Below are 25,040 nucleotides of genomic sequence, written 5' to 3'. Positions count from 1 at the left end.
AGACGCTCGTACAGGGCACTGATCCCGTGTGGGAGGCCTATTCACACTGCTCTACCCATGGAACACAGAAGTGACAGAAAGACACACAGCTACCGCCACTTTCAAGGAAAATGTTTACGTGGATGTCTGCAAGGGCCCACGTGACTCATCGCCCTCTCACAGGTGGACAGCACACCTGGGAGGCCAGAGGGAAGCGCAAGGGGAAAGCCCGGACACAGGTCTAGAAGTCTTTCTTTCACATCCATCTACAGGCCTGGAGAGATGAGCTCTTACAACACGGCCAAGAAGGGCTCCTGTGTTACTCAGTAAAGATGGGGGGACTGAAGGGCACACCACTCTGTCCACCTACGTAGCACAGGGAAGGAGAGCATGCGTAAGCAGGAGAGCAAAGGAAATGAGACGAAGAGCGAGAAGGCCGAACAGCACTCCCTGATCCACAACGAGACTCCATCCAGTCTTCAAGCCCCACCACCAACACCAGAACGCCTCTTCCAAGGGAAGCGAGAGGCGATGGGTACCACTGCCGACACCAGGTCCCAGCCCGCGAGTCCACGCTGCCGCATTCCCAGCTTCTCCTGGCCAGCCACTGGGACCTGCCCTGGGGAGGGTCCCCTGCCCCCCTACCGTGGACAGGAATGAGGGACGCCTCCAGCTAAAAGCTCCTAGAACTGAGGCTCTGAACCTGCCGACAACCCGAGTGAGCTGGAGGGGAGGGCCACCGGCTGGCCACAGCCCTGAGAGGGAGTCGCAGCGAGGACCCACACCAATCTGTGACCCATTTCCTGATCAGAGACGCTGGGAGGTGCTAACCAGTGGGGTCTGACGCCACACGGCTCGGTGGTCTCTCTGGTCAACACGACCCTCCAGAAACACTCAGAGATGGACACGTGAGGGCGCTCCCGAGCATGCACAATCACCGCAGAACAGACACCGCCCGAAAAGCTAACCACGGATCAAAAGCTGTAACTTAGTGCCCACATCACCGAACGCTATAAAATGAGCCGCAAATCATGATGTTCAATTTTGTCCCATTTTGTAAAATCAAACACACATACCCAAAACATTCTCAGCATGCAGATTACCGTAGCAACACAAAGCCCACTTCAGTCTTGAGGAGAAAGACCCTGTACCAAACATCTCCACGAGGCGGCTCAGGCCGGCTGCCTGGCCTGTGTGTCAGATGGCACCGAGGGCTCAAACTATCCTTCTAAGAGGACTATTACAACTTCTCAAACGAGAGTTTTTTCTAAAAAAGTTGTTCTAGAGCCTTAAAAAGAGAAAAAACGGGAAAGGAGAAAGAAAACACAGAGGCTGTCCGTCATGCCATGCTCAGGGAGGCCGGTGCGCGTAGCGGCTCTCCCACCACAGCAGGCACCCAACAACGCCCAAGTCTGACACGGAGGGGTTTCTTTTTGGCCACTTCCTACAATGACCTAATAAGCTTTTTCTAATAGTCTCTTACTTCCACGGACCTTTCCTTCTTCAAGTTTCTACATCCCAAGAATAATACCCAATTACTACGTATAGCGCATCTGTGTGATAAAGAGATAAAGGTCTTAGAAAATGAAACATATTCTAATATTCTAAATAGGTTCTAGCCAATTATAATTCTTTAGTCAAATGAAATTATTCTGATAATGTAATATTAAGCAGTTAACACATCTTATTTTAGACAAAATACAATTTCACCTGCACACACTGAGATGTACTAAAGGAAAACAGAATACAGAAAAATCTAGATTTTTCTTCATGTATATTATATCTTATACAAAAGAGTTAAGATTTAAAATAACTATCTCAAACAACTTCCTTCTGATTCAAAGTGACTGCAATCAGGCTAAATGTTAATCACTGGCATAGACAGGACTAAAATATATTAAAAATGCAACAACCTTTTCCACTATGATGAGGTCTCCAACTTGTATGTCTGAACTCTTAACTTGCACTTTACCTTAAAAAAAAAGAAGAAGTATAATCAACAAGCAGTAACACACCAGAGTTAAAGTTTCAATTGACTTTTAAGTGACACTTAAGAAATAACTGTCGCGGACGGTGGGGACACTAGGAACTGGTCTGTACTTAAACTTTCAAAATAAATGTATTTCACATACGCACAGTCACTAAAAATTAACCTCTCTTAGTCAGCCCCCAAGCACACACAGTTCCCTGCCCAGGAAAAGGCGTGGGTGCGGGAGAGGCTCCAACCAGAAGGTTCTTCAGAATCTGCCATGCTTCCAGGTCTGGGTCCAGCGACGACGATCAGCAACGGCACTTAAAGATGACGTAATGAGTGAATACCACGAAGACGTAAAACCCTTGCGTTAACGCTGTGGATGGCATCGACGGACACGTAACGGACAGAAGGAAGGACATGACACACACAGTCACCGCGGGCTGGCAGCTTCGCCGGCGGCTCGTACTGGTGACTGGTGTCGGCAGGGCCGAAAGCTTCATGGAGAAGTGACTCTTCCACGTGACACATGGCAAATTCTTAGATTATCTATATAATACCTATGTATCTATATATTGTCGACATCTAGTACATGAAACTAAGCAGATAAACGCCACATAACGTTAACAGCACACAGGTGGACGAACTGCGATACACGTAATTTGAGACCCATCCTACGTAAGTAACAAAACTTGCTTAAGTACTCTCTCTCCCTGGGACTCTGGGCCCTGCTCCGTCCCCACAAATCTCCCTTTTAGAACTTGCAACAGCCTTATGGATCTCTTTTTACCTTTTTGTGGCTCTTTTAACATGGGAAAAGACTATGACTTTACATTCAGTTTACTCTGAGAGCTAACAGAACAAAAGGTACGTTCACATCACATTGTCCTGAGCAAAGCTACTCACTGATCTCACGCTCCCGGAGTATTACTCTGCAGATTCCTGTCTTATCACTTCATTGTATCTTCTCTCCTACTATCCAACCCACTTTTCCCTCCTTCTGCTTTTCTGTATTCTCTGTAATGGACCGGTTCAAAAAGGAGAGGCAGAGACTTACTCTTGATGACATGTTTAAGGAAGACCGGTGACGGTAAAACAGTGCAGAAAGTTCTCATGCTAAGAATATGAACAGAATAGAAGGCTACCATGTTAAATCAGTATGGCAATCTGCCTCACATGCCTGCTCAAAGTACACATTTTTAAATTGTGAAGAATTGGTCAAATTGCTTAATGGCTCTTGGTTTTCTAACAATTTGAAGTAATCTGTGTGGGGGACTCCTTGTAGTTCCTTTACAGCCTTGGTCACATGAACTCACGACTTCTCTTCCTTCAAGGGCAGCCCGGGTATCAGACAGAGAAGCTGTAGGAACACTACCTGCTCCCCAGGCATCGTCCCCACCTCCCTCCCCCAGTGACAGCCCAGCACCATTACCCTCTCTGCCCAATGTGAACAGCTCATACACACACGAGCGGACTGATTACTGGCCACCCTTTGTGAACTGATCTGACAGCTGACCTCAGTAACATACTACTATCGGAGTTGGGGGACTGGTTCGTGCCGCCCCCCCCCCCCCCCAAGCTCCTTAGGCCTATTTCTACAGCCAAGAATTATTTATTTATTTATTTGTTTGTTTATTTTTAAAAATTTTTAATTAACATAGAATGTATTATTAGCCCCAGGGGTACAGGCCTGTGAATCGCCAGGTTTACACACTTCACAGCACTCACCACAGCACATGGTGCAACCACTGGAAAACAGCATGCAGGTTCCTCAAAAAGTTGAAAATAGGGCTACCTTACGACAAAGGCATTCGCACTACTGGGTATTTACCCTAAAGATACAAACGTAGTGATCCGAAGGGGCACGTGCACCCGAATGTTCATAGCAGCAATGACCACAATAATCAAACTATGGAAAGAACCTAGATGTCCATCAACAGATGAATGGATAAAGAAGATGTGGTATCTATACACAATGGAACACTATGCAGCCATCAAAACCCCAAAATCTTGCCATTTGCGACGACGTGGATGGAACTAGAGGGTATCATGCTTAGTGAAATAAGTCAATCGGAGAAAGACAACTATCATATGATCTCCCTGATATGGGGAAGTGGAGATGCAACGTGGGGGGTAGGGGGGTAGGAGAAGAATAAATGAAACAAGATGGGATTGGGAGGGAGACAAACCGTTAGACTCTTAATCTCACAAAACAGACTGAGGGTTGCTGGGGGGAGAGCGGCAGGGAGAGGGGGGTGGGGTTATGGACATCTGGGACTGTTAACGAAAGAAAATCCCTAGATTTTATGCATCGGAGCACAAAGACAAGACAGAACCGCCACCTGCTATCACAACCCAAGAGAGCCCCCAACAACGCAGAGTGTTTTGAAATGGGCATTTAAAACTTATTAATTTCAGAGCTATACTTGAAAGAAGCAAGTTCTAAATACAGTAACAATGTACAGGCCAGTACTTAGACCTAAGGATAGTTGTTCTTAAAAACACTGTATTCGATTTATCTCAGTATAAGCTCTGGCCTTTCCTTTCTGATGAAATGGTTAAGAGTGAATGTTACCAAGTAAGGTTACGAGCCATCTTTCCCTCTCTCTCAACTACTGCCATGAAATCTTTCCATTAAGCCCTCCTCCGGCAACAGCGTTCCTGCCTCCATGCCTCCAAAGTGCAGCAGCTTCCGTGTTCTCACAGAAGCAAAGCATTCCGCCGGCTTGTGGCATGAACCAGGTTTCACGTGCTCCTTTGAAAGATCACGAAGTAACTCAAAGGACGACTTATTCTTACTCCAAAGCTTCTTAAACATAGACCTGCCCACCAATCCCAGTGCTCCTCATTCCGTACCTGAATAAAGATAACATTCTACAAACTGGCCTCCGTGACTATGCACTCCCTAATTCAATATGGACTGCAAACGAACTGGCTGGCAAAACTAAGGATTAGGTTTATCTCCATCCAAAAAATCTCCATTAGTCAACAATCACTTAGAAGACAGTTCAGGTTTCTACCGGTGTGCACGTTTCCACGGCGACCTCAAATCAATTTTCTGGGTCTCACACGGTCTGCATGTGCTTTCAGTCCAGTGTCCTGCGACTCTCTGGGGCCCAAGTTCTCGGTACTTGCTGTTTCTTTGGACTGGGAGCCTTCCCTTCACAGCTCTCCTTAGTTCCAAGCAAAGAGAGCCTCCCAAAGCCTTCAGGGCCCCACGTGAGCACCAGCGGTACGCACGCGCGCCTCTCTGCAATGTGCTCATCTGTGACGAACAAACACCACTGTGTCTACTAAGCGCAGACCCTGTGACAGCTTCAAAGCACGAATGAAGTATACTCCTATGACATTTAGTTTCTTCTTCGCAAATGCATCAAACAAACTGACCCCATTTCAAACAAGAGATGTTTATGACCAACCTACTCTTACTCAGTTGAACGGGTCCAACATCATCATGGACTAACAGGGAAGCAGCTGTATAAGCCACCCTGAACTAGACACAGACACCCACAAAGGATGACAATGTATTAATTACCTTCTTCCCAACAAAACACACACAGGTAATGAGTGGGAGATAATTAAGCAGCTTTTTTTTTTTTTAATTTATTTGACACAGAGAGAGAGAGAGATCACAAGCAGGCAGAGAGGCAGGCAGAGAGAGAGGGGGAAGCAGGTTCCCTGCTGAGCAGAGAGCCCGATGTGGGGCTCGATCCCAGTACCCTGGGATCATGACCTGAGTCGAAGGCAGAGGATTAACCCGCTGAGCCACCCAGGTGCCCCGAGCAGCTTTTTTTTTTTTTTTTAAGATTTTATTTATTTGACAGACAAAGATCACAAGTAGGCAGAACAGTAGGCTGAGAGGAGGAAGCAGGCTCTCTCCTGAGCAGAGAGCCCAATGCGGGGTTCGATCCCAGGACCCTGGGATCATGATCTGAGCCGAAGGCAGAGGCTTTAACCCACTGAGCCACCCAGGCGCCCCAATTAAGCAGCTTTTTAAAAGAAGAATTGATCACATGTAAGTATACCCTAGGAGGTCACCAGTAGAGGACACATGCAGTTTCCTGGGCAGACCACTGCACACCACACCAGCAGGCTGCTCGGCTTGTCTCTGCTGTTTGGGTGGGACCAGCAAGCCCGGCTGTGGGGTGGAAGTCTAATTTAACATGGATTATGAAGCAAAGTGAGTAGCTGGGAAATGCAATTTATACATTTATTTTCATATATAGGTAAACCATATTTTAAAAGAGACCTATGCTCTGAAAAGAAGTACTGCTGAGAGAAATTTTAAGACTTAAATAAAGGGAAAGATCTATCTCATTCATGGGTCAGAAGGTTTAGTATTAGTAAGATGTTAATTCTACAGGTTCAATGCAATCTGAATCAAAATACGAAGCAGACACTTTTACAGAAAAGAAGAAACATCGGAAAAACATAGCAGAAAATCTTTGGGAACACAAGTGAGGCCAAGAGCTCTTCGACAGGGAAGCAAGAGCACAGTCCAAAGGAGCAACACTGGCAAATGAGGCGTCATTGACTGGAACTTCGGAGGGGCTGGGAACACGCCGCGGCGTGCGACCAAGGAGCCAGCCACTGAGGGACAGTGGAGTCAGGTGCAGGAGGGAGAGACAGAAGGGTGCCCTGCACCAGGTGAAGCGGCCCCAGGCCCCGGTTGAAAAACCACCAGCAGGGGACAGAGGAAGAACGCGCTCAGTGGGGTCCAGAAAGCACTCCAGAGCGGCCCGCGGTAGAAGCCGGAGGCAGTGAAGGAACCTGAGGGCCAGAGACACAGCGGAAAAGGCAAGGGGACGAATACAAACAAAGTCTCATGACAACGAAGGGCAGCTTTACAGCCCGACGCTGTCCCCGGGAAGTGACGGAAACAAAGACAGGCCCCGTGAGACCCATCCTGGAGCACACAGGCCAGGACTCTGCTCAGGCTGGGAAGCCCCTTCTGGCCTCTGCTGAAGGCGGGTGGGGGAGGGAGGCCCACGCTACCCCTCCCCAGAAGTGGGACCAGAACGGGCAGGCCCTACCGGCAGCAAACCTACACTGCAGGGAGCTGATGGGACGCGGACGGCGCTGTCAAGCGCAGCGACGCGGGAATCGCCATCGTCCCGGCCGGGGAAACAGAAGGAACCACAGGAGTTTTGGGTGAGGGCGACAAGGCATCTTGCTGGCCATAATTGATTTCCGCCCATAAATGTTCACCGGCCGTCATCAGCGGTTTGGGAAGTACCTTCTGCAGCAGAAACACTGAGATGCTCGAGCTGAGCACAAGTCATTGCTTTGATTCTGTCCGTGGGAACGCGACGGCTTTGGAAAGAGGAAGGAGGTAACTCGGGACTCAGCACTGCGGTGAGAAGAGCGTAACGCACGGGCCGTTATTCGCTAGATCTGCTTGATCAGGCAACGTCTTCCCTCCAAACCCATGTCATCAGCCGCCACAGCGTGTCGCACCGTGTCGCCGGCAGCGACGTCCAGCGGCGCCCGCAGAGCCTGTCCGCGCAGGCCGCGGGGCCCGGCCGCAGGCGATGCGCAGAGGTGAGGACAGACGGACGGACCCACGGCAATTCCCTCTGTTCACCGAAGACCGCGTGGACAAGGACACGGGTCTGGAAACGGTATCTCAGGGATCCACGCTCCATCCAGTAGCGGATCGAAGGGGAACGTTCACAGTCCCACTGAACGGGCGTTCACAGTCCCACTGAACGGGCGTTCCCGGCCCGTGAGTCTCCCGCTGTTTGTGCAACAGAAACGTTTGTGCTCCGCGGTTCGCGGCGGGACAGACGCGAAGCCCGAACGGCTGTCGCTGCGGCCGGTCCACCTCAAGCCTGTGCCGGCCGTGGCGTCCAGAAGCTGCGGGAGAAAAGCCTCCGTCTTTCCCGGCCCCGTGAGGAACCGAGACCCCAAGGCGCTGCGCGGGTCAGCACGCGGGTCAGCACGTGGCGTTGCTCCCAGGACAGCTCGAAGCACAGGTGATTCAGAACTGTCCCTCGTCCGTCACTTCCTTAGCCGGCAGCGACCCCACGGCCCGTCGCCTCAGCTCACCGGCTCCCGAGGGCGGGCGACACCGACCCTGCAAGAAGCCGGAGAGACCACAGACGGCGACGGGCGCCCTCAGGCCTGCTCGGGACATTTCGATGCCGCTGGTCCGACTCGCGAGCAGGAAGACGTCGTCCTAATGGCCTGGCCTGACAGTGATCTGCGCTTCTCGGGGGAAATAGGAAGAAAACGAAAAAACCACAACGGCTGATGCGGGAAGGCAGGGACGAGGGCCCGAGGGAAGATTTTCCACGACACCAGCGCGCGCCAGAACGGATGCGGTTCAGACCCGGAGCGGCCCGGCGCGGGAACCGGAGCGCGGACGACGGCGCCCGAACGCGCAAAGGTCTGGGGAAAGAACGTCGGTGACCGCAGTGACGCTGTTCGTGGAGCGGACCAGCCCGGGCACGGGGGCAGATCGCCGGCCGCAGGGCGCAGGAGCAGCCACGCCGGGGCGCGAATCCTCACAGAGCCGTGGCCCAGAAGGGACCCGTGGAGACTGACATGCACGGTGCAGAGGAGACGACCACGCTGGACGCGGGAGAAGCGCCCGGCATCTGGGAGGAGAGACGAGCCCTGGAGCCGAAGCAGGCGCGCACACCGCACAGGGATCACCAGACAGAGCGAAGGGCCCCAAGCGAGCATCGCGCCAACAGCGCAGCGTCGGAAACGAGGCAGCAGCACAGCCCCGCAATACGAGGGGTCAGAGCGCGTCCGCAGCCGGGCAAGGGCGCAGAGGCGGCAGCAGTGCACGGGTCCGACGAGATCTGGCTTCAGGCCTCTCGCCTGCGACCCCGAAGCGCACTCCTGTCACCGCCCCGTGACTGGCGAGAGCCCAGCAATCAGCAGGGCTGGCGGGGGCGCCCGGCACGGGGACACGGGGACGCCCGCACAGCACCCGCCCACGGAGCCGGCGCCGTCCCGCCAGGAGGCCTGTGCGCTCCACCGCCCGCCCGCGGCCCGTCCCAGACGGCGCGGCGCGAGCACTGGACGCGGGGGCGCCACGAAGCTCCGCGTTCGCGCGGATCCCCCTGGGGCACCGGGGCACAGGCCGGTGAGGCACCGGGAGGAGGTGAAGGATCACGGCCGGCGTCGCGTCTACGCCACACCGCCACCGAGAACGGCAGGCGTCACGACTCTCCCCGCGTCTGGATGGACGCGTTCCAGACCGAGAACCGCCCTGACACGGCACCCATGGGACGGCGCCCCTGGAACGATCCGGGGCGACGCTCTCCAAAGGCCGGCCGGGCCGCAGACCGGAAAGGGGAAAGGAGACCCCGCGACAGGCGAGAAGGGGAGCACGCTGACCGCAAACGGAAACACACAGGAAGGACTCCAGTGTCCCCGCTGTCCCCCAGGTGCACTGTCACCAGCATGGACCACCGAGCAATGCGAACACACGTGAGAGAGAAGCCCACGGGCGGGGTGGCGGCCCGCCCCGGGAGGACTTCTGAGTGCGTCGGTTCCTAAGCAATTTCGGAGGGAACATTCAGTTAACACTGGAGGAAACTTTTTCTCAAAAACCCAACTCTCGGAAGACGGGACGTCACAAAAGGAACTCCTTCTTCCAAGTGGAACATGCAGGTCCTCAGGACACCAGCTACGTACTAGGATTTCCCTGTGAAAGTCCCAACGCCCACAAAGTGTAAAAGGGATTTTAAGATTCCTTGATTTTTTAAGGAGTAACTATGGTGCAATTTCATTAAAAGATGACAATTTCGTAAAGATAATTCATGATGTTTTATGGAAAAAAAGGTAGAACTCAAACGTGTAGGTGACAAGAGCGTCAACAGTAAGGACCAAAGATGCTGAAACAGACGGGGATGGAGAACACCGTCTCCTTCTGTAGACAGTTCCTCTCTGGCAAGGACACCGGGACACAAGAAGTAGGTCAATATGTAAATGATCCTCCTCGCCCACACGCGCGCACACACGGTGTACACAATGTTCAAAGGCAACAGACTTCCCTCTCCCCTACGTCTGGGCACTAGGAGGCACGTTCACCGACAACATGCCCCCGTGACAGGACGGCTGAGACGGACGGCGGCCTCAGCAGCTGCACGAGGGAGCCGCAGCACAGACCGTGTCTGACTCTTGCGTCCCACGTCAGCTCCAGGCGTGACTCTGGGCACACACCAACAGTGGGTGACATGGTGGTGTCCGGCTGAGACTGGTGGTGGATGAAGACAAAGCCCCAGACTGCCTGCTGGAATGCCGCAGAACTCTTCAGAAAGCAAGTCCAGGACGTGCTCACGGTTGACTCCCGAGGCGCCACCGCAGCCCCTCACGCGGCAGATGCTCAGTGACCGCCAGGAGCCGCCCTGCAGGCAGCCAAAGCAGTGACTGCAGCCAAGTGTGCGGCTCAGACACCCCCTCCGGACGCGGGATGGTCCCACGATTCAAAGTCCTCATCGGGGACTCTTGTGAAAGCTGCCAACAACGTGTACTCTCCTCCCAGACTCGGACTCAGATGCTGTCCAACGAAGAGTGGAGCCGCCACCAACCGGGAGGACAAAGACAGGGACAGCAGCAGACGCAGAAGATCCCCACCCGCGGGAGAAGCGGCTTCGCGCACCAGCACACGCAGCTAACCAGACGTGCAGGGCCGGGGCACCCAGCTGGCGCGGCAGGAAGGGAATGAGACCCCTGGTCTCGGGGTTGGGAGTCTGAGCCCCACACTGGGTGTAGAGATGACTAAAACAATAAACAAATAAATTTTTAAAAACAACTAAATAAAAATAAAAATCTCAGTGCTGACCGAGACTGTGTACTGGTTACAATATTCCGCTTCTCACAAAGCATGCTCAAGATAGGGGCGTGCTTCACAGTGGACGTGGCTTTCCTTTTCCACAGAAAACATACAGCAGAGAACATTATCCCAGAGTATTTCTACAAGAATGTGCTTACGAACTCCGAACAGAAAAAGTTCAAATACCATAAATATAACAAACCACAGTCAAGTCACGTAAGGAAGGAGCCATCGATGCCGTTCAAAGAACAGGTCACTACGGAATAGCAGAAATCAAGGAGATGAACAGAAAATATTCTTTTTTTTTTTTTAAGATTTTATTTGACAGAGAGTGAGACAAGGAGAGAGGGAACACAAGCAGGGGGTGTGGGAGAGGGAGAAGCAGGCTTCCCTCTGAGCAGAGAGCCCGACGTGGGGCTCAACCCCAGGACCCTGGGATCCGACCTGAGCCGAAGGCAGATGCTTAACATCTGGGCCATCCAGGTGCCCCCAGAAAATATTCTTCACAAGAAAACAAATTCCAAAGTAAAGTCAATGAGCATTTACATGCATTTTTTTATATCCCAGATTTTACTTCTCCGTCATTTGCATCAGAATAACCAGCCAGAAAGCAGAGCACCAGAGCTGAAAGAACACTGGTTTGACGTGGGAGCGGCCTGGGTTCAAATATAAACTCTACCAGAACCACAGTGGCTCAGGGCAAGTCATGTGGCGTGAGCTTCAGGTCCTGCATCTGTAAGGCGGCGGTAACACCAACCTACCTCGAACGGTGGTTATGCAAATGCGCAAGTTCCCCGACCCTCACAAGGAAGTCAGAGGGAAGCAGGATCGTCACCACCATCTACACGTAAAATGTCCTTTTGAAGATCTACCAGTGATGGCCAATCCTGTCTAGACAGGCCAATCTGCGTTCGTATCAGAAATAAACCCACTGGCGATAATTTGTAAAGTATTCTGAGTTGGCGAGTCACAGAATGCCTTCTTCAACATTTACCATTTTTAGGTGACAAGGACAAACGTAAGATTAGCCACGCTAAGTTTATTTAAAGTGAGCAATGCAGCAGCCCTGAATTCATTCGCGATGCTGTGCAGCCCACTCTATCGAGCTCTAAAACATTTTCATCACCACAGAAGGACACGTCAGACCCACTCAGCAGCTGCCCCCACCACTGCCTCCACGTGCCCAGGCCGTGGCAAGCACAGCCGGCTTCCCAGCTCCATTCATCCACTTGTTCTGATACTTTGTGTCAATGACATCACACCGTCCATGACCCTTTGCGTCTGAGCTCTTTCACAGTGAGCAGTATTTCCAAGGTTCACCTATGTTTAGCAGTATTCATTAATTTTTACGGCTGGCTAACATTCCAGTGTTCACAAACACCGTAATTTGTTTGCCATTCACCCCCGGTGGATGCGCGGTGATTATATAAATAGTGCTGCGTGAACATGGGTGTGCGCACATCTGCCTGAGTCCCTGTTTTCAATCCTGAAGGCATTTGGGAATGTCCCAATTCCTCCTTTGTCTGTGAATGACAGGTTTAGGGACATCCAATTCTTGGTGTGCTATTTTTGGCTTTTCCCACCTTAATAATGCCACCCCACATCCTTCTGATGTCCAGGGTTTCTGACTCAAGAGCCCTTCCTTGTGCATGACAAGTTGCTTCTCTCGCGCTGCTTCTGGAATACTCTCCTAGTCCTTAGGCTTCGACAGTTTGATTGTCATGTGTCTCGGTGAAGGTTTCCTTGCATTTATCTTTCTAGGGAGTCAGTGATTTTCCTGAATGTGGAGAGTCAGGTCTTTCATCAGATTTGGGGAGTTAATGGCTACTACTCCCTACAACATTCTCTCCGCCCTTTCTCTCTCTCCATCTTTCCAGATGCCCACTGTGTGCACATTAGAGTACTCGCACCAGCCACAGGCCCCTTAGGGCCAGCGCATTTTCCTTCATTCTTCCACTGCTTCTAAGACTGGATAATGCCACTTGAGATTATCTAGTTATTATGAAATTACCCAGGTTCAAGGTCACTGATGCCTTCTGCCTGCTCAACTCTGCTACTGAAATGCTCCAGTGAGTTTTTCTTTTATTATACTTTTCAGCACCAGAATTTTTGCTTTTTGCTTCCTTTTTAAATTTCTATACCTTAATTGATATTCTGTATGTTAATACATCACTTTTCTTGATCATTTCAGCATTTTCAGTTGTTTCCTTTAGGTCCTTGGACATATTTAAGGCAGCTAATCTAGACTTTGATAAGCCCAGGATCTGGGCTTCTGCAGGGACAGTTTCTGTTCATTTCCTCCGTGACTGGGCCACATGGTTTCTCTTCATGTTCTGCAATTTCTTACGGAAACCTGTACACTTTCACTATTGTAATCTGGTAACTCGTGAAATCAGTCACTTCCCCCTCTTCTGGGTTTGTTTTGTTGTTCTGTATACTCTGTAGCCATGCAAGCACAGTGACTTTTCTAGACTCGTTTTGTAAAGTGTGTATTCTTTGTCAGGTGTGGTCTGAGAAGTCTTTCAGCCAGTATTTTGGAAAGGATTTCCTTGCATGAGGAGGAGATGAGACTAAGAAAGAAAGGGAGGGATTATGGGAAGGAAGAAGGAAAGAGCAAGGGCGTGAGAAATGGAGGACAGAGGAGAGAAAAGAAAGTGAGACAGGGCTCCTCTCGTCGCTACAGACCGCCTCTGTGCTGGGGACTCCGACCCAGAGCCAGGCCGTCTACAACTCAGCTTGAGACTTCACCTCTGCTTGCACTGAGCCTAGAGACTGGCCAAAGACAAAACACTTTACTGCGGTCTTTTCTGAGTGTGGTCCAGCACTGGCCTTGGATGTGGCTTTCAAAACTCCCCAGTAAACACAGGCGATTTTACAGGCCCCAATTTTCCAAAGAAATCCCCTCTCCACCTTCTTCCACTTGGCGTCCGACACTCTATCCTGTGTGCTGACTATCATCGCTGGCCCCAAGCTCCTGCTGCCTTTCCCTAGCCTGACAGAGGCTTGAGAAACGCCTACTGGTTTTTGGCTCCCCTGCCCTGAGTGACACTCAAGTCAGACGAAAGGAAGACAAGCATCCCGAGTCAGTCCTCCATGTGTCCGACAGGCTGGATAGACGGCACAATTCTCCACAAGTAAGCTCTGCTCTGGTCCCTTCAGAGCCAGGATCCAGAGTCCCCAGTCCAGAATGTGGGCTGGGCCTGACTTCTCCACGTGTCTATGGGAGAAAGGGCGTAAAGGAACGCCTCCTCTGCCAGTTTCGCGGGTATCACCAGGCCACTTAGCTCTGAACGACACAATTACCCCACAAAAACAAGTCTCTGCACAGCCCAAATATCACAATTAAAAACGATGTAAAAAATAAGCCAGCAACTATACTATATTCTAAAAGAGACAGACCAAGGTTACACTTAATTTACCCGGCCATTCTGGGGACTGTTTTTTCCAAACTCAAGCTTACCTCTTTTCTACAACATACCGACCCTCTACCATGCCACTACTTTCGGCAAAGCTTCTTAATAATTACACATTCAATTAACCCACAAAAGAACAGCCTTCTTAGTAAATGGTGCTCGGACAACTAAACACTCACGGGCAAGGGAAAGCGGACCGTGGCGCACCACACATGAAACATGCAATGAAAGTGGGCCACGCATCAGAGTGTCAAAGCTAAAACTATGAAATCCCCGGAAGACAACACGGAAGTAAATCCTTGTGACCTTGGGTTGGCAAACCGTTTCTTGCCAAAAGCACAAGCAATGAAAGGAAACACAGACGAGTCAGACACCAACAGCATGAAAACTTCTGTACCTTAGAGGACACCAAGAGGAAGAAAACCCACAATACAGAATGAGACAAAATATTTCCAAATCATATACTGACAAGAGACTGAAATCCAGATTACATAAAGAAACTTCTAACTCAGTAAATAAAAAATAACCCAGTTAGAACAGTAAGCAGAGAATCGGAATAAACATCTCTCCAGAAAAGACATACAAACGCCCAACCAACACATGAAACAAAGCTCCACATCACTAGCTTGGGGACACGCAAACCAAACCACAGTGAGCTACCACTTCGCAGCCACCAGGAGGCCACGACAGCAGACGGCCAGTAATGGTGACGCTGAGGCCACTGGAAGCTGGACGCGTCGCAAGCTGCCGGTGAGTGCAGGACGGTGTAGCTAGTTAGGACAACAGCTGGGCAGCTTATCAAACACACGGTTACCATACAAGCCAGCCACTTCTCTTCTGGGTATATTTACAAAAGAAATAACACGATGCGCACAGAAAACCCTCGCATACGGACAGTTGCCGCAGTATTATTGACAAGAGCCTCGAGTGGAAACGCTCAAAGGTCCCCCTGCAGAAGAAGGGGCAGACGCAACACGGAACACCGGAATGGAACACTGTTTGGCAACAAACAGAAACAAAGCCTGAGAGATGCCACCATAGCAATGAACCTCGAACACAGGATGCCAAGTGAGAGAAGCCCGTGACCAAAGCCCACATACTGTATGATTCCACGTCTGTGACCTGTTCCTAAGAGGCAAATCCATGGAGACAGAAAGCAGACAGGTTGGGGGGGGGGGGTTTGCCTGGGGCTAGAGCAGGGTCAGAAGGGGCAGGAATGGAATGACGGCTAATATATTCAGAGTTTCTTTCCAGAATGTTAAAGATGTTCCAAAATTAGATGGCGGTAACAGTTTTATAACTCTGTGAACTGACTAAAAACCACTGAACTGTATACTTCAAATGGATAAGCTTTATGTGATACGAAATATATCCCAGTATGCTATAGAAAAATTTTTTGGAGAACTATTTCAAATAAATAAATTCAGTGTACAAATGTCCACATGCAAACAGAAGATACAAACTCCACTCGAAACCTCATTTTTTTAAACAGCCTTCAAAGTTATTAAGAACACTTGTCAAGCTTTCGGTGCCCTCCTTCACTGTCCTTCACTGACACAATGACTGCCATTGCGTCACTTTCTGATCGGAGCGTCTACCTACAATGGCTTCTCCCATACTCTTCCTAATACATCGCTCTTTTCCACTGGGACTGAGAGACCAAAGAAACAAGCTCTTTAAAAACACAGAATCAGGGGCGCCTGGGTGGCTCAGTGGGTTAAGCCTCTGCCTTCGGCTCAGGTCATGATCTCAGGGTCCTGGGACCGAGTCCCGCATCAGGCTCTCTGCTCAGCAGGGAGCCTGCTTCCCCCTCTCTCTCTGCCTGCCTCTCTGCCTACTTGTGATCTCTGTCTGTCAAATAAACAAAATCTTTAAAAAAACAAAGAACAAAAACAAAACACAGAATCAGGCAAGGATTAAAGCCCCGAATGAAGGTAAGGAGAAATGGGCATAAAGCAGTCCCCGCCCTCGACCATGACATTTTCTGCAGGTGCTCCGAGTCCCTTCACTCTAGGCCGCAGGACCAGATGTCTGGCGACCTTTATGACTGTGTTCAAAATACAATCTGCAAACAGATTTCAGGCAAGGTGATACTGGGCTTCATAGAAAATGTGCATAAACCAACTGGGTTTCACATGTGTCTAAGTACCATGAAGTCTCAGGCATTATATTATTTAAAAAATTAATTAGATACCATACGTAACCACATGGTGCTATTTTCAGTCAGAGAATTAAGACTTTTTTCATTTAGGTTAACTCTAAAATGATTACAGTTAGCAAATAATAAGAGAGATCAAAAGACTTTTGCTAACCTCTTATTGTAAGTTTGGTGTACAGCTGTGAATTCACTTCTTTGTCTCGCTGAAAGCGCCGAAATTCATCAATTGCTTCCCTCACGATAGTAACGGCCAAAACAAATCCCTACAAAACAAAATAAAATATGGCATTTGAGAAAACTGGCTTTAACCAAAAAGTCAGGGGAATATTCTTTCACTGAGCAGGTCTGCTTTACCCCCCCAATTCATGGTACTTCTAAAACATACATGGAAACAAAGAAAAAAGACAAAAAGTAATAATGAAAAACTGTAAAAGAAATATGATACATCACAGTAAAAGATTAATAATTCCCCCAAATTTTTTTAAAATTCATATCATAACATGACCTTTAATCTAAACATCAGAAAATACTTAGTAACCCAAAGAAAAAGAAATTAACAATCTTAAAGACAAACAAGCAAACAGGAATTAGCATCTGGAACACTAGAGCCTTTAAACGCGTAATTACCAAAGGCTGACACAGAGTCTCGTAACTTCTGCCCGTGAACCTCCTTCGGGGCAGACAGCATGGAGGACCGTGGCGACAGCTTCGCCCCTGCAGGAGCACGGGCACTGCCACCGGGCTTGTCGTGCCCCATTTTGTAAGCTAAAACCTCAACAGACCAACTCGAAACCACATCGATACAACGGTGATGTGCTCGTGACCTGCTGTGCAATCTCTTGCGCCCCGACACATCTTTTTTAGAAGTTACACGTGTGCTTCCGGACGCGTGGCATGGCTCGAGAAGGCCATGCGTCACTGGCGCGCTCCCCAGGCCGCTCCGTGAGAGACGCGACAGTGGACAACCAGCCTGCAAGGACAAGCGTCTGTCGCTCCAGGGCTGTGTGTCACCAACAGGCCACACGAGGTGAGCCCTCGCGTTTACTGAAAGGCCATCCATTACTTTCCAATATGAAACCCTGAATTTTAGCTAAATCTATTCCTATTTTCTTCTTTCTGATGCTCTTATAAATGGAACTGCTATACTAATTTCATTTTCAGATGGTCACTGCTGGTATACAGAAATACACACGGTTTCTGTGTATCTATCATGTACCCTACGACCTTACCATCTCACTTCTTAGTTCCAGCATTTCTGTGTACATGGACACCCCAGATTTCCCAACATACGAGACCGTGCTGCTGTGAACACAGCCAGATTTCCTTTTTTCCTTTGTATCTAGATGTCATTTAGTTCAGGCAAGACAAGGAAAAAAACAGGAAAATCCAAAGTAGGAGATACCAAAATACTTTTTAAACAAATGTAGTGTTATCAAAAGCCTTAAAACGTACACACATTTAACCAAAAGGTTTCACTTCTGGAAACTTATCCTAACAAAACAGAACAAAACAAACAAAAACAGAAACACAAGGATCCCAGCAGCATCAAATATAAAAATCTGGAAACAGTCTGAATGTCTGCAAATAGGAAACTCATGGTGTACTCTTTGTTGAAATACTGTATTTCCTTAATTCAAAGATGCGGTTAGTGTCGGGTACGAAGACAACAAAAAACATAAACTCTAAGTCACAACCCGGCTCCAGTCACATGAAAAGTACGCATCCACCAAACCAAGAAATACAGTGCTCCACGGCCATTCTCACGCAGGAGAGTATTTACTGTTACAGACCCTGTTCGCAGTGCATACGTGATTTCTTCCCACTCTATCTGTGACTGCCTCGCCCCGAGAGAGAGAACGGCTGTCAAGCTGACGTTCCTTACAAACTGAAACAGCCCTGTTCACGGAGCGGCTCTGGCTCCAGCAGACGCAGCGTCAACACCTAGAATGTTCTGTGTGCTACCAATTTGCTCGAGCCCTGCCTGAAGCGCGCACTTTCACCCCAGACTGGTCCATGTCGCCTACACGCTCCAGGTCAACCTAACTTCCCCCTGGAAACCTGTGGCTTGATGACAGCTCAAGTTAATTCTCTGCTCGTTAAGCAATTACAAACACACAACGTGTCGTTCCTCGTGCTTCCAAGAACTCAGCAAGGGAAAATAAGCTGTTTCTAAAGCAGTAACGTTCGAGAAGATCACCAAAGGGGGCAGGTGCCCGCTCCTGAATCAGGAGTCCAGCACCCTTCAAGGAAACAGAGGCCTCGTCACAGGCAAGGACTGCGCAAGCTGCTCTAGGCCACGGCTCGAAGCTGAGGTTCACCTGAACACACAGCCGATGTGCAGGACCAGCAGCGACCAAGAGGTGTCGCTCCCACACCACCGCGTGCGTCTCCGGCACACCCAACCCCAGAAAAGCCCCAAGCCAGGCTCCAGCACAAAGCAGATGGGAGGGAGGCGCAGCCGACGCCTGCCCACCCTTTGCTCCTCACCCACTCCCGCAGGCGCGCGTGGCGTCCGCCCGCAGAGTGCAGACCGACTGGGCCGTCGCCGGGTCAGAGCAGACCGGAGGCCTACGGATGTGGGCCAGGAAGCCGTCCCGCAGGAGCAGCTGGACCGTCCCGCGGCCTCAGCCCCGACCCGGCCTACGGTGGAAGTCACAGCGGCGCCACCTCGAAACGCCAAAGGCAAACCCAAGAGGGTGACGGAATCTCACAGTGAAGCAACCGTATCTGTGCATCGGCCTGTCAGTCCCAATGCGTGACGGGAACGTGTCACGCGGCCAGTCCACGGGCTGGGACGAAATCTTAAGACCACAACGTGGAATTCTTTTTTCCGACTTCTCCAGACGGCCCCGCAGTCGGGCAGAGTAAGTGCCAACACCAGACGTATTTTTATGCAAACAGAAAAAACTCCATCGACCTTTCACAGACTCAGGTAGTAACCTTGCGGGATTTCGACACGGCAGCAAGTCCGCTATGGCTTCAGATGCGTCACTTCTCAAAGCCACGGAAACCTTACGAGGTGTGCCGCCTCAGCTCTAGTTCAGACAGGGAAACTGAGGCGCCAGCAGCACACGTACATCCTTTGCAAAGGTCACAGTAAACGTGCGGCTCCTGTGACGCGTGTCTGTCTCTGGACAGTAGGGGCAGGAGTCCAGGGAACCCAAGTGGCTTCTCCTTCCCTACTCCGTGCACACCTCCGACGCACAGAGACACTCCGAAGAAAGAGTGGACAGAAGGAAGGACCGAAAATCAGAGCACTCGCGGACTGGCCACCTGCGCAGCCCGCCCAGCCTTCTGTGAGCGAGACGGCGGAACAGGCCTCGGTGGAAAATCAGTCCCAACCACCGCCTCCTCCGTCGGAGAGCCGCGGGCGCGGGGAGCTCCATTCCCCTCGTGAGCTCTGAGGGAAGCCTTACAACCCACTCTCTTGCTCTCATGACACCAGCTTTCCCTCAGAGCTGCTGGGAGCGCCGACTGCCGCGAAAGGTAATCTTCGGTCGGACACGGGATGCAATAAAGCCACTTGCTTCCAGTGTGCTCTTCTGTTCTGTGGCAAATGTAACAGAAACCAGATCAGACTGGAGCTGGTAAATGACATCGCGGGAGTACTTGATAAAGAAAGACGACTAAACCGTCGCTGTTCTCAGCAACACCTCCGAGTGGGAGGGCAGAGCAGACGTCAAGTGCCTTGTTTAAAATCGGCGGACGCCAGACCTAAGAGTTCAGAGCCGCCCGCGGCGCGGTGCGCTAGGCTTCGCTGCCAGGCTTCTGGCAAGAAGGAGTCTGGAAATGCTAACTACTTCCTTTCTCTGAGCACCTGAGAAGGCAGGCGGCGACAAGACGTGAAAAGGCGGAGTGTGCGCCTGAGGACCCCGTGCTAGTGCGGCCTTCGACAGGATGCGGCCAGCACGGCGGTCGAGAGAGAGCAAGGCGTCGGGAGCCAGGAGCACCCCGCTGAAGCACACACACCTCCTTTATTTCAACACACACACACACACACACACGCATACACACAAATATTTTAGATGTATATTTAGTTTAAAGGTTACCTTTGCCAGATTAATAAAAAAGATCTACATACAATATCTGACTTTCCAGTGTAAGAAAACATTTTCTGAGGTGAGTCTGGATCAAGGAACCAATACACCTCAGCCTGCCTCTTGGGATTCAAAGGTGAACCTACTGTACACATCAGCTTTTCAAGACTGTGCTACATCAGAGGTTAAGACGTGCGTGGGCAGCGCCAGCACAGACTCCAGCAAAGCTTCGTCACTGACGACCTGCTGAAAGGCGCGGACGGTGGCTGCCGACAAACCGAAGGACAGAACCGCGCTTCATACAGCAGCCACTTCTGAGGCCAGCGGTGTGAGAGCAGGGACGCGAGAGCCCGGCCAGGCGCGTCACAAAGCAAAATGAAGCGTTACCCGAATGGGAAAAATGGGCTTTTCACCTTCCTCTGGGGCCCCTGACACCCAAGGGCAGCGGGGTAAGGGCGTCCCGTCGTGAGCACGGCGCTCGGGGCCGACCGAGGCACTTCCGGAAGTGCGACGGTGCATCCTCACACGCCAGCAAGAGAAGGACAAAGCACTTCCAACGCCTCCAGCTGACAATCAAGTCAGAGGACGGAAACGCCACTCGGAAGCCGAGGACAGGCGCCGACGCGGGCGCGCACACGCTCACTCCAGCGACTCTGTGAACGGCTGAACCGAAACTCCTCACCAGGAACCCATCTACGACTAACACTTTCTTTGGTCAAAGGCTACTTAAATCGCGGTTCACAGGAAAAGATGCAGGAGAAAAGCAGAAACGAATACATTTTACTTCAGATGTTTAAGAAGATCTTGTGTTCCGAGACAATCCCTGCTAAAGTGAATTTCCACCCGAGACGGGCGTGATGGCGAAGGGGTCCAGGACAACCAGGTGAAGCGGGGGGAGGAAAGGGGGCCGGAAAAAAACACGCCGACACTCCCAGTACAGCCGTGTTTACGGGATGAGCAAGTGTTTTCCCTACGCTCTATCTGTAACGCTGCGCTGCTTTTACTGGAACCTGGGAGAGGTGAGGAGCAGCCTGTCAATGAGGCTTCCAGGCTGCACAAAGCCTATGGGGTCTCCAGCTCACGTGCGCAGGGAACAGCGGACCATCACACTGACCGTGACAGCAAAGTCTGTAATTGTGAAAAATGAGCAGAAACGTCAGTCTCCCTTCGGGAAGGCGGACATACCCAGTCAGTGGAACACTTCGGAGAAGTGAAAAGTGAACGGACTAGATCATACGTGTCATCACGGATCCGTTACGTCCATCGATGTGGAGCCAAAAAAGCATGACGCAAAAGACATGCGTAGTGAGATGACCGTTACAGGGTTTACAGCCAACGACACTGGGCTTCATTCCAGTGCCACAAACATAAACACACAATTACCGAGACACGCAACGACGGAGTCCCAAATGCAGAACAGGGGCTGCCCGCGGGGGAAGAAAGGAGCGAGGAAGAAAGAAACCAGTCCCCTCTGTCCTCTCTGCACTGCCTGGCCTGAGCCTGCTGTGACAACAGGTCTGAGCTTCCCGAGCTGTGCAACATCTACAGAGGCAGACGGCTCTCCCCGCTCAGGAGGAAACGGGAGTGCCTGCTGACCTCCCCTCCGTCACAGCCCAGCCCCCGGGCTCCCCCTGCCCGCACATCTCTCCCCTGCCGCGCGCACGGCCCGGCCACTCTTCTGTCCGGACAGCACCGGGGTGCTGCCACGCCGAGCGGCTGTCCTTGGCCACCCTGTTTCAATAAGCCTGATGTCTTCCAACCCTGCTAATGTAATGAGTGGAGATGTAGTCACTCAGTGACTGTGTATTTGTACGACACACGCAGTCACTTTCTCCGCTCAAACCCACGCTATTCGGAATCCATGTGGACGCGACAGGAGAGGCTGCTTCAACTGAGCCTCTCAGCGAAGTTCCTGTCCCCTGGCAGCCCTCCCTGACACATCTAAGACCACCCCTGGGCGGCGGCAGGGCTGCGCCAAGCAGAAGGGATGAGCTCGGGAGCTGACCGCATCTCCGGTTCCGAAGGGAGCGCGTAGGTGGGGATGTGGGCACGGCTCTGCCCTCTCACTCACTATGTTTTCTCGGCGGGATTATGCTGGTAATCTGCCCAAAAGGAAGCGTGTATTCTTCCAGGTGAGAGGAAGAAAGAAGGCCCACATTTTGTCTGTATAAGCTGAAAATTATTGGCAAACGGCATCAAGCCATTAAAACAGCATGAAGTCTGAAGCTGAAATACTTGATGCTAAAGGGTCAGCTGCCCTTCGCAAACTTGTACACCCTGAGCTGCGCCCGAAACCGTCTGGACTTCATCGGTGGGCTACTTCAGCCAAACGGTAAGAACTGCCCGTCCGTCAGGACACCAAGAGCCACTGAGCAGACAGCGCCAGCGCCGTCTGCATGGGAGAGAGCTGGCTGGAGGGACAGACCTGGTGTCGCAGGGCACGTCCAGGATGCCCCACGGAAACCAGCCCTCACGCCCAGCAGCAAAGGCGCCTAGTGGCCTTTGGGCCGAGACCCACGGGCAGCGCGCGCTGTGACACTCCAGCGAGGCCGCAAACCACCTCGCGGCAGAGCTCTGCACGATCGCAGAAGTGCGACGAGAAACAGCAACAAGACCACGTGTCTTGAGATCGGGTCGGTTTATCTTTCAACCATCTGCACTCTTAAAACCAGATACTGAATAGTCAATAATTGAACTTAATTTCAAAACCCTGTGCTTTACCAGAGGAGCCCAGTAGGTGTAGAGGTAGCCTATTTTCAGTGCTGGCACGAACTGGGAGCAGGACACTGCCAGAAAATAGAGATTCAAGAAAAACTTGAATTGTTCATATAAAACCTAAAAAGGAAAAGAGAAAAAATTAACACAATCTCTTGAAGGAAAACCTGTAATACTTGAAATAAATCAGCACAGTATCTGACTACATTTGCATTGAACAGTGACAACCAGCCCTGAGGGACAGTCAATTTGGTTTAACTCTGACACCAGCTTTCCAATAACTGAATCCCGTGTTTATCAGGCCTACTCAAAGTTATGTTTAAAATAAATTGAAAAAAAGACAACTAGAATTTCCAATTATGTTAACAGCATCCTCTACAAATTTTTATCTTCTTGTATGCAATTTGGAGTTTTGCACACTCCTCTGTAAATCTTTGTAGATCAAAGCAAATGAGGGCAAAACCTTCCCAATGTTACTAAGTCAATAAATATCTGTATTTATATACACAAAAATGTATATCTTGATAACTCAGACAATTTTATAATGGGAAAATCATATTAACGCTGCATTTGTGGAAAGGTAAAAATTGGGATAGCCATGTTTCTGAACATCTGGGTAGCTTTAAAATAACTGAGTGAACAAGCAAAACGTACACATTATGACTTCATAAAAACTGCCTTAATCTCCTCTATTTACTTTTCTCGAAGCCTAAGAAATGCCGACATGTAAAAGCGTGTGAACTGCAGACCAATTCAGGAAGAAGACACGACCTATACCCTTTATAATCTTGGCAGATGATCTGCAATAATATTTTCAAGTACAAAATAAGTATCATTCAATAAAATTTAGGAAAACAAATCCTGAAACTGTGTTGTTTTTTTTTTTAATTCAAACAGAGTTATCTTAAAGGAAAAAAACCCAAGATCTGGTATATTAATAGACTTCTACTTACAAATTCTCCCAATTATTAAATTTAAATCAAAATGGAACAAAACTCATGTTTATAGACGAGAATAATTCAAATGGCACGCCATAATTGCAATGAAACTTACGACCTTGCAACTTCCAAATCAAAACCTCCCTGGATGCCATTTCATATGCAACCTAGAAGGCGCAGAAATTTTAACAAGAGCAGAGCAATGGGTTAAGTACTCACAGCTGACTTAGAGTCTGGAACCACAGGTTTTAATATAATGAAGTTTTCCACACCATCATACAGTTATTTTTGCAACTCAAAAATCAGCTGCATTGATGACACGTTTATATTCATAATCATATTCAATTGCTGTCTAAAAATGTTTTGTGTCATTTCATAAATTAATCTCAGCAGGAGAGAAAGCTCTTTTTCCTCAGTGATTTCTTTAAAATCTCAGTTAGCATAAATTATATCTATTAGCAATTCAGAAACTGCCATTTGTGCTAAAAATGGCATAGAATTCCTACTGCGCGATTATCAGATGTTTCTCAAATACTACGTTTTAGATGAAAAGCCCAATTTAAGAGGCAATCCAAGGATGCATCCCCACGGTAAGAGTCACACAGCCGCACCAACAGGTACCCTCAGGACGCAGACTGTCCTGGCGGCTGTGGGGGCTCCGGTCAGAGTGGGGCTGCATGGGGGCTGCACACCACTGTAATCAATACTCCACTGTCTACTGAATGACCTCTGTGACCTTTAGGAAAATGTACAATGCTTCGCCGATCTGCGAGCGTTTAAAATTTAAAGAAAACAGTAGCTTCATTCCATAAAGATGAGAAGATTCATCTGCCTGAAAGACAGCTCACACGCTATTGTCTTGACAGAAGGGCTGTCTTCGCCGCGGAGCCAGCGGTTCTGTGTGTGTAATAAAGAGTAAATGAGATATGAAGCGCTCACTGACTATTAGATAGTTGGCGGAGGGTGGGGAGGGGCAATCAATGCCCAATATAAAATCAGCATGATTATTTAAATTAAAACATGAAAAATAAAATAGC

At 50.0% G+C, this 25,040-nt stretch overlaps 1 protein-coding gene across 6 annotated transcripts in view; it reads right to left on the bottom strand.

Annotated features, from left to right (window-relative positions):
• The window catches only part of ATP9B (ATPase phospholipid transporting 9B (putative)), a 221,155-nt gene that overhangs the window by 161,482 nt on the left and 34,633 nt on the right, over window positions 1-25,040 (bottom strand). For 4 of the 6 annotated variants that reach the window (XM_046025851.1, XM_046025854.1, XM_046025852.1 and 1 more), the window contains 3 exons: window positions 23,072-23,185; window positions 16,468-16,576; window positions 1,893-1,951 (listed from right to left, as the gene is read on the bottom strand). In XM_046025851.1, coding sequence (XP_045881807.1) covers window positions 1,893-1,951; window positions 16,468-16,576; window positions 23,072-23,185 — 282 coding nt within the window. The remainder of the gene's footprint in view (window positions 1-1,892; window positions 1,952-16,467; window positions 16,577-23,071; window positions 23,186-25,040) is intronic. The other 2 variants (XM_046025853.1, XM_046025856.1) reach the window with 2 other exon arrangements.

This window comes from Meles meles, chromosome 12, assembly GCF_922984935.1.
Source record: "Meles meles chromosome 12, mMelMel3.1 paternal haplotype, whole genome shotgun sequence".
Taxonomy (NCBI): domain Eukaryota; kingdom Metazoa; phylum Chordata; class Mammalia; order Carnivora; family Mustelidae; genus Meles; species Meles meles.
The sequence above is the reverse complement of the archived record's forward strand: the minus strand, read 5'-3'. Positions and strand labels throughout refer to the sequence as shown.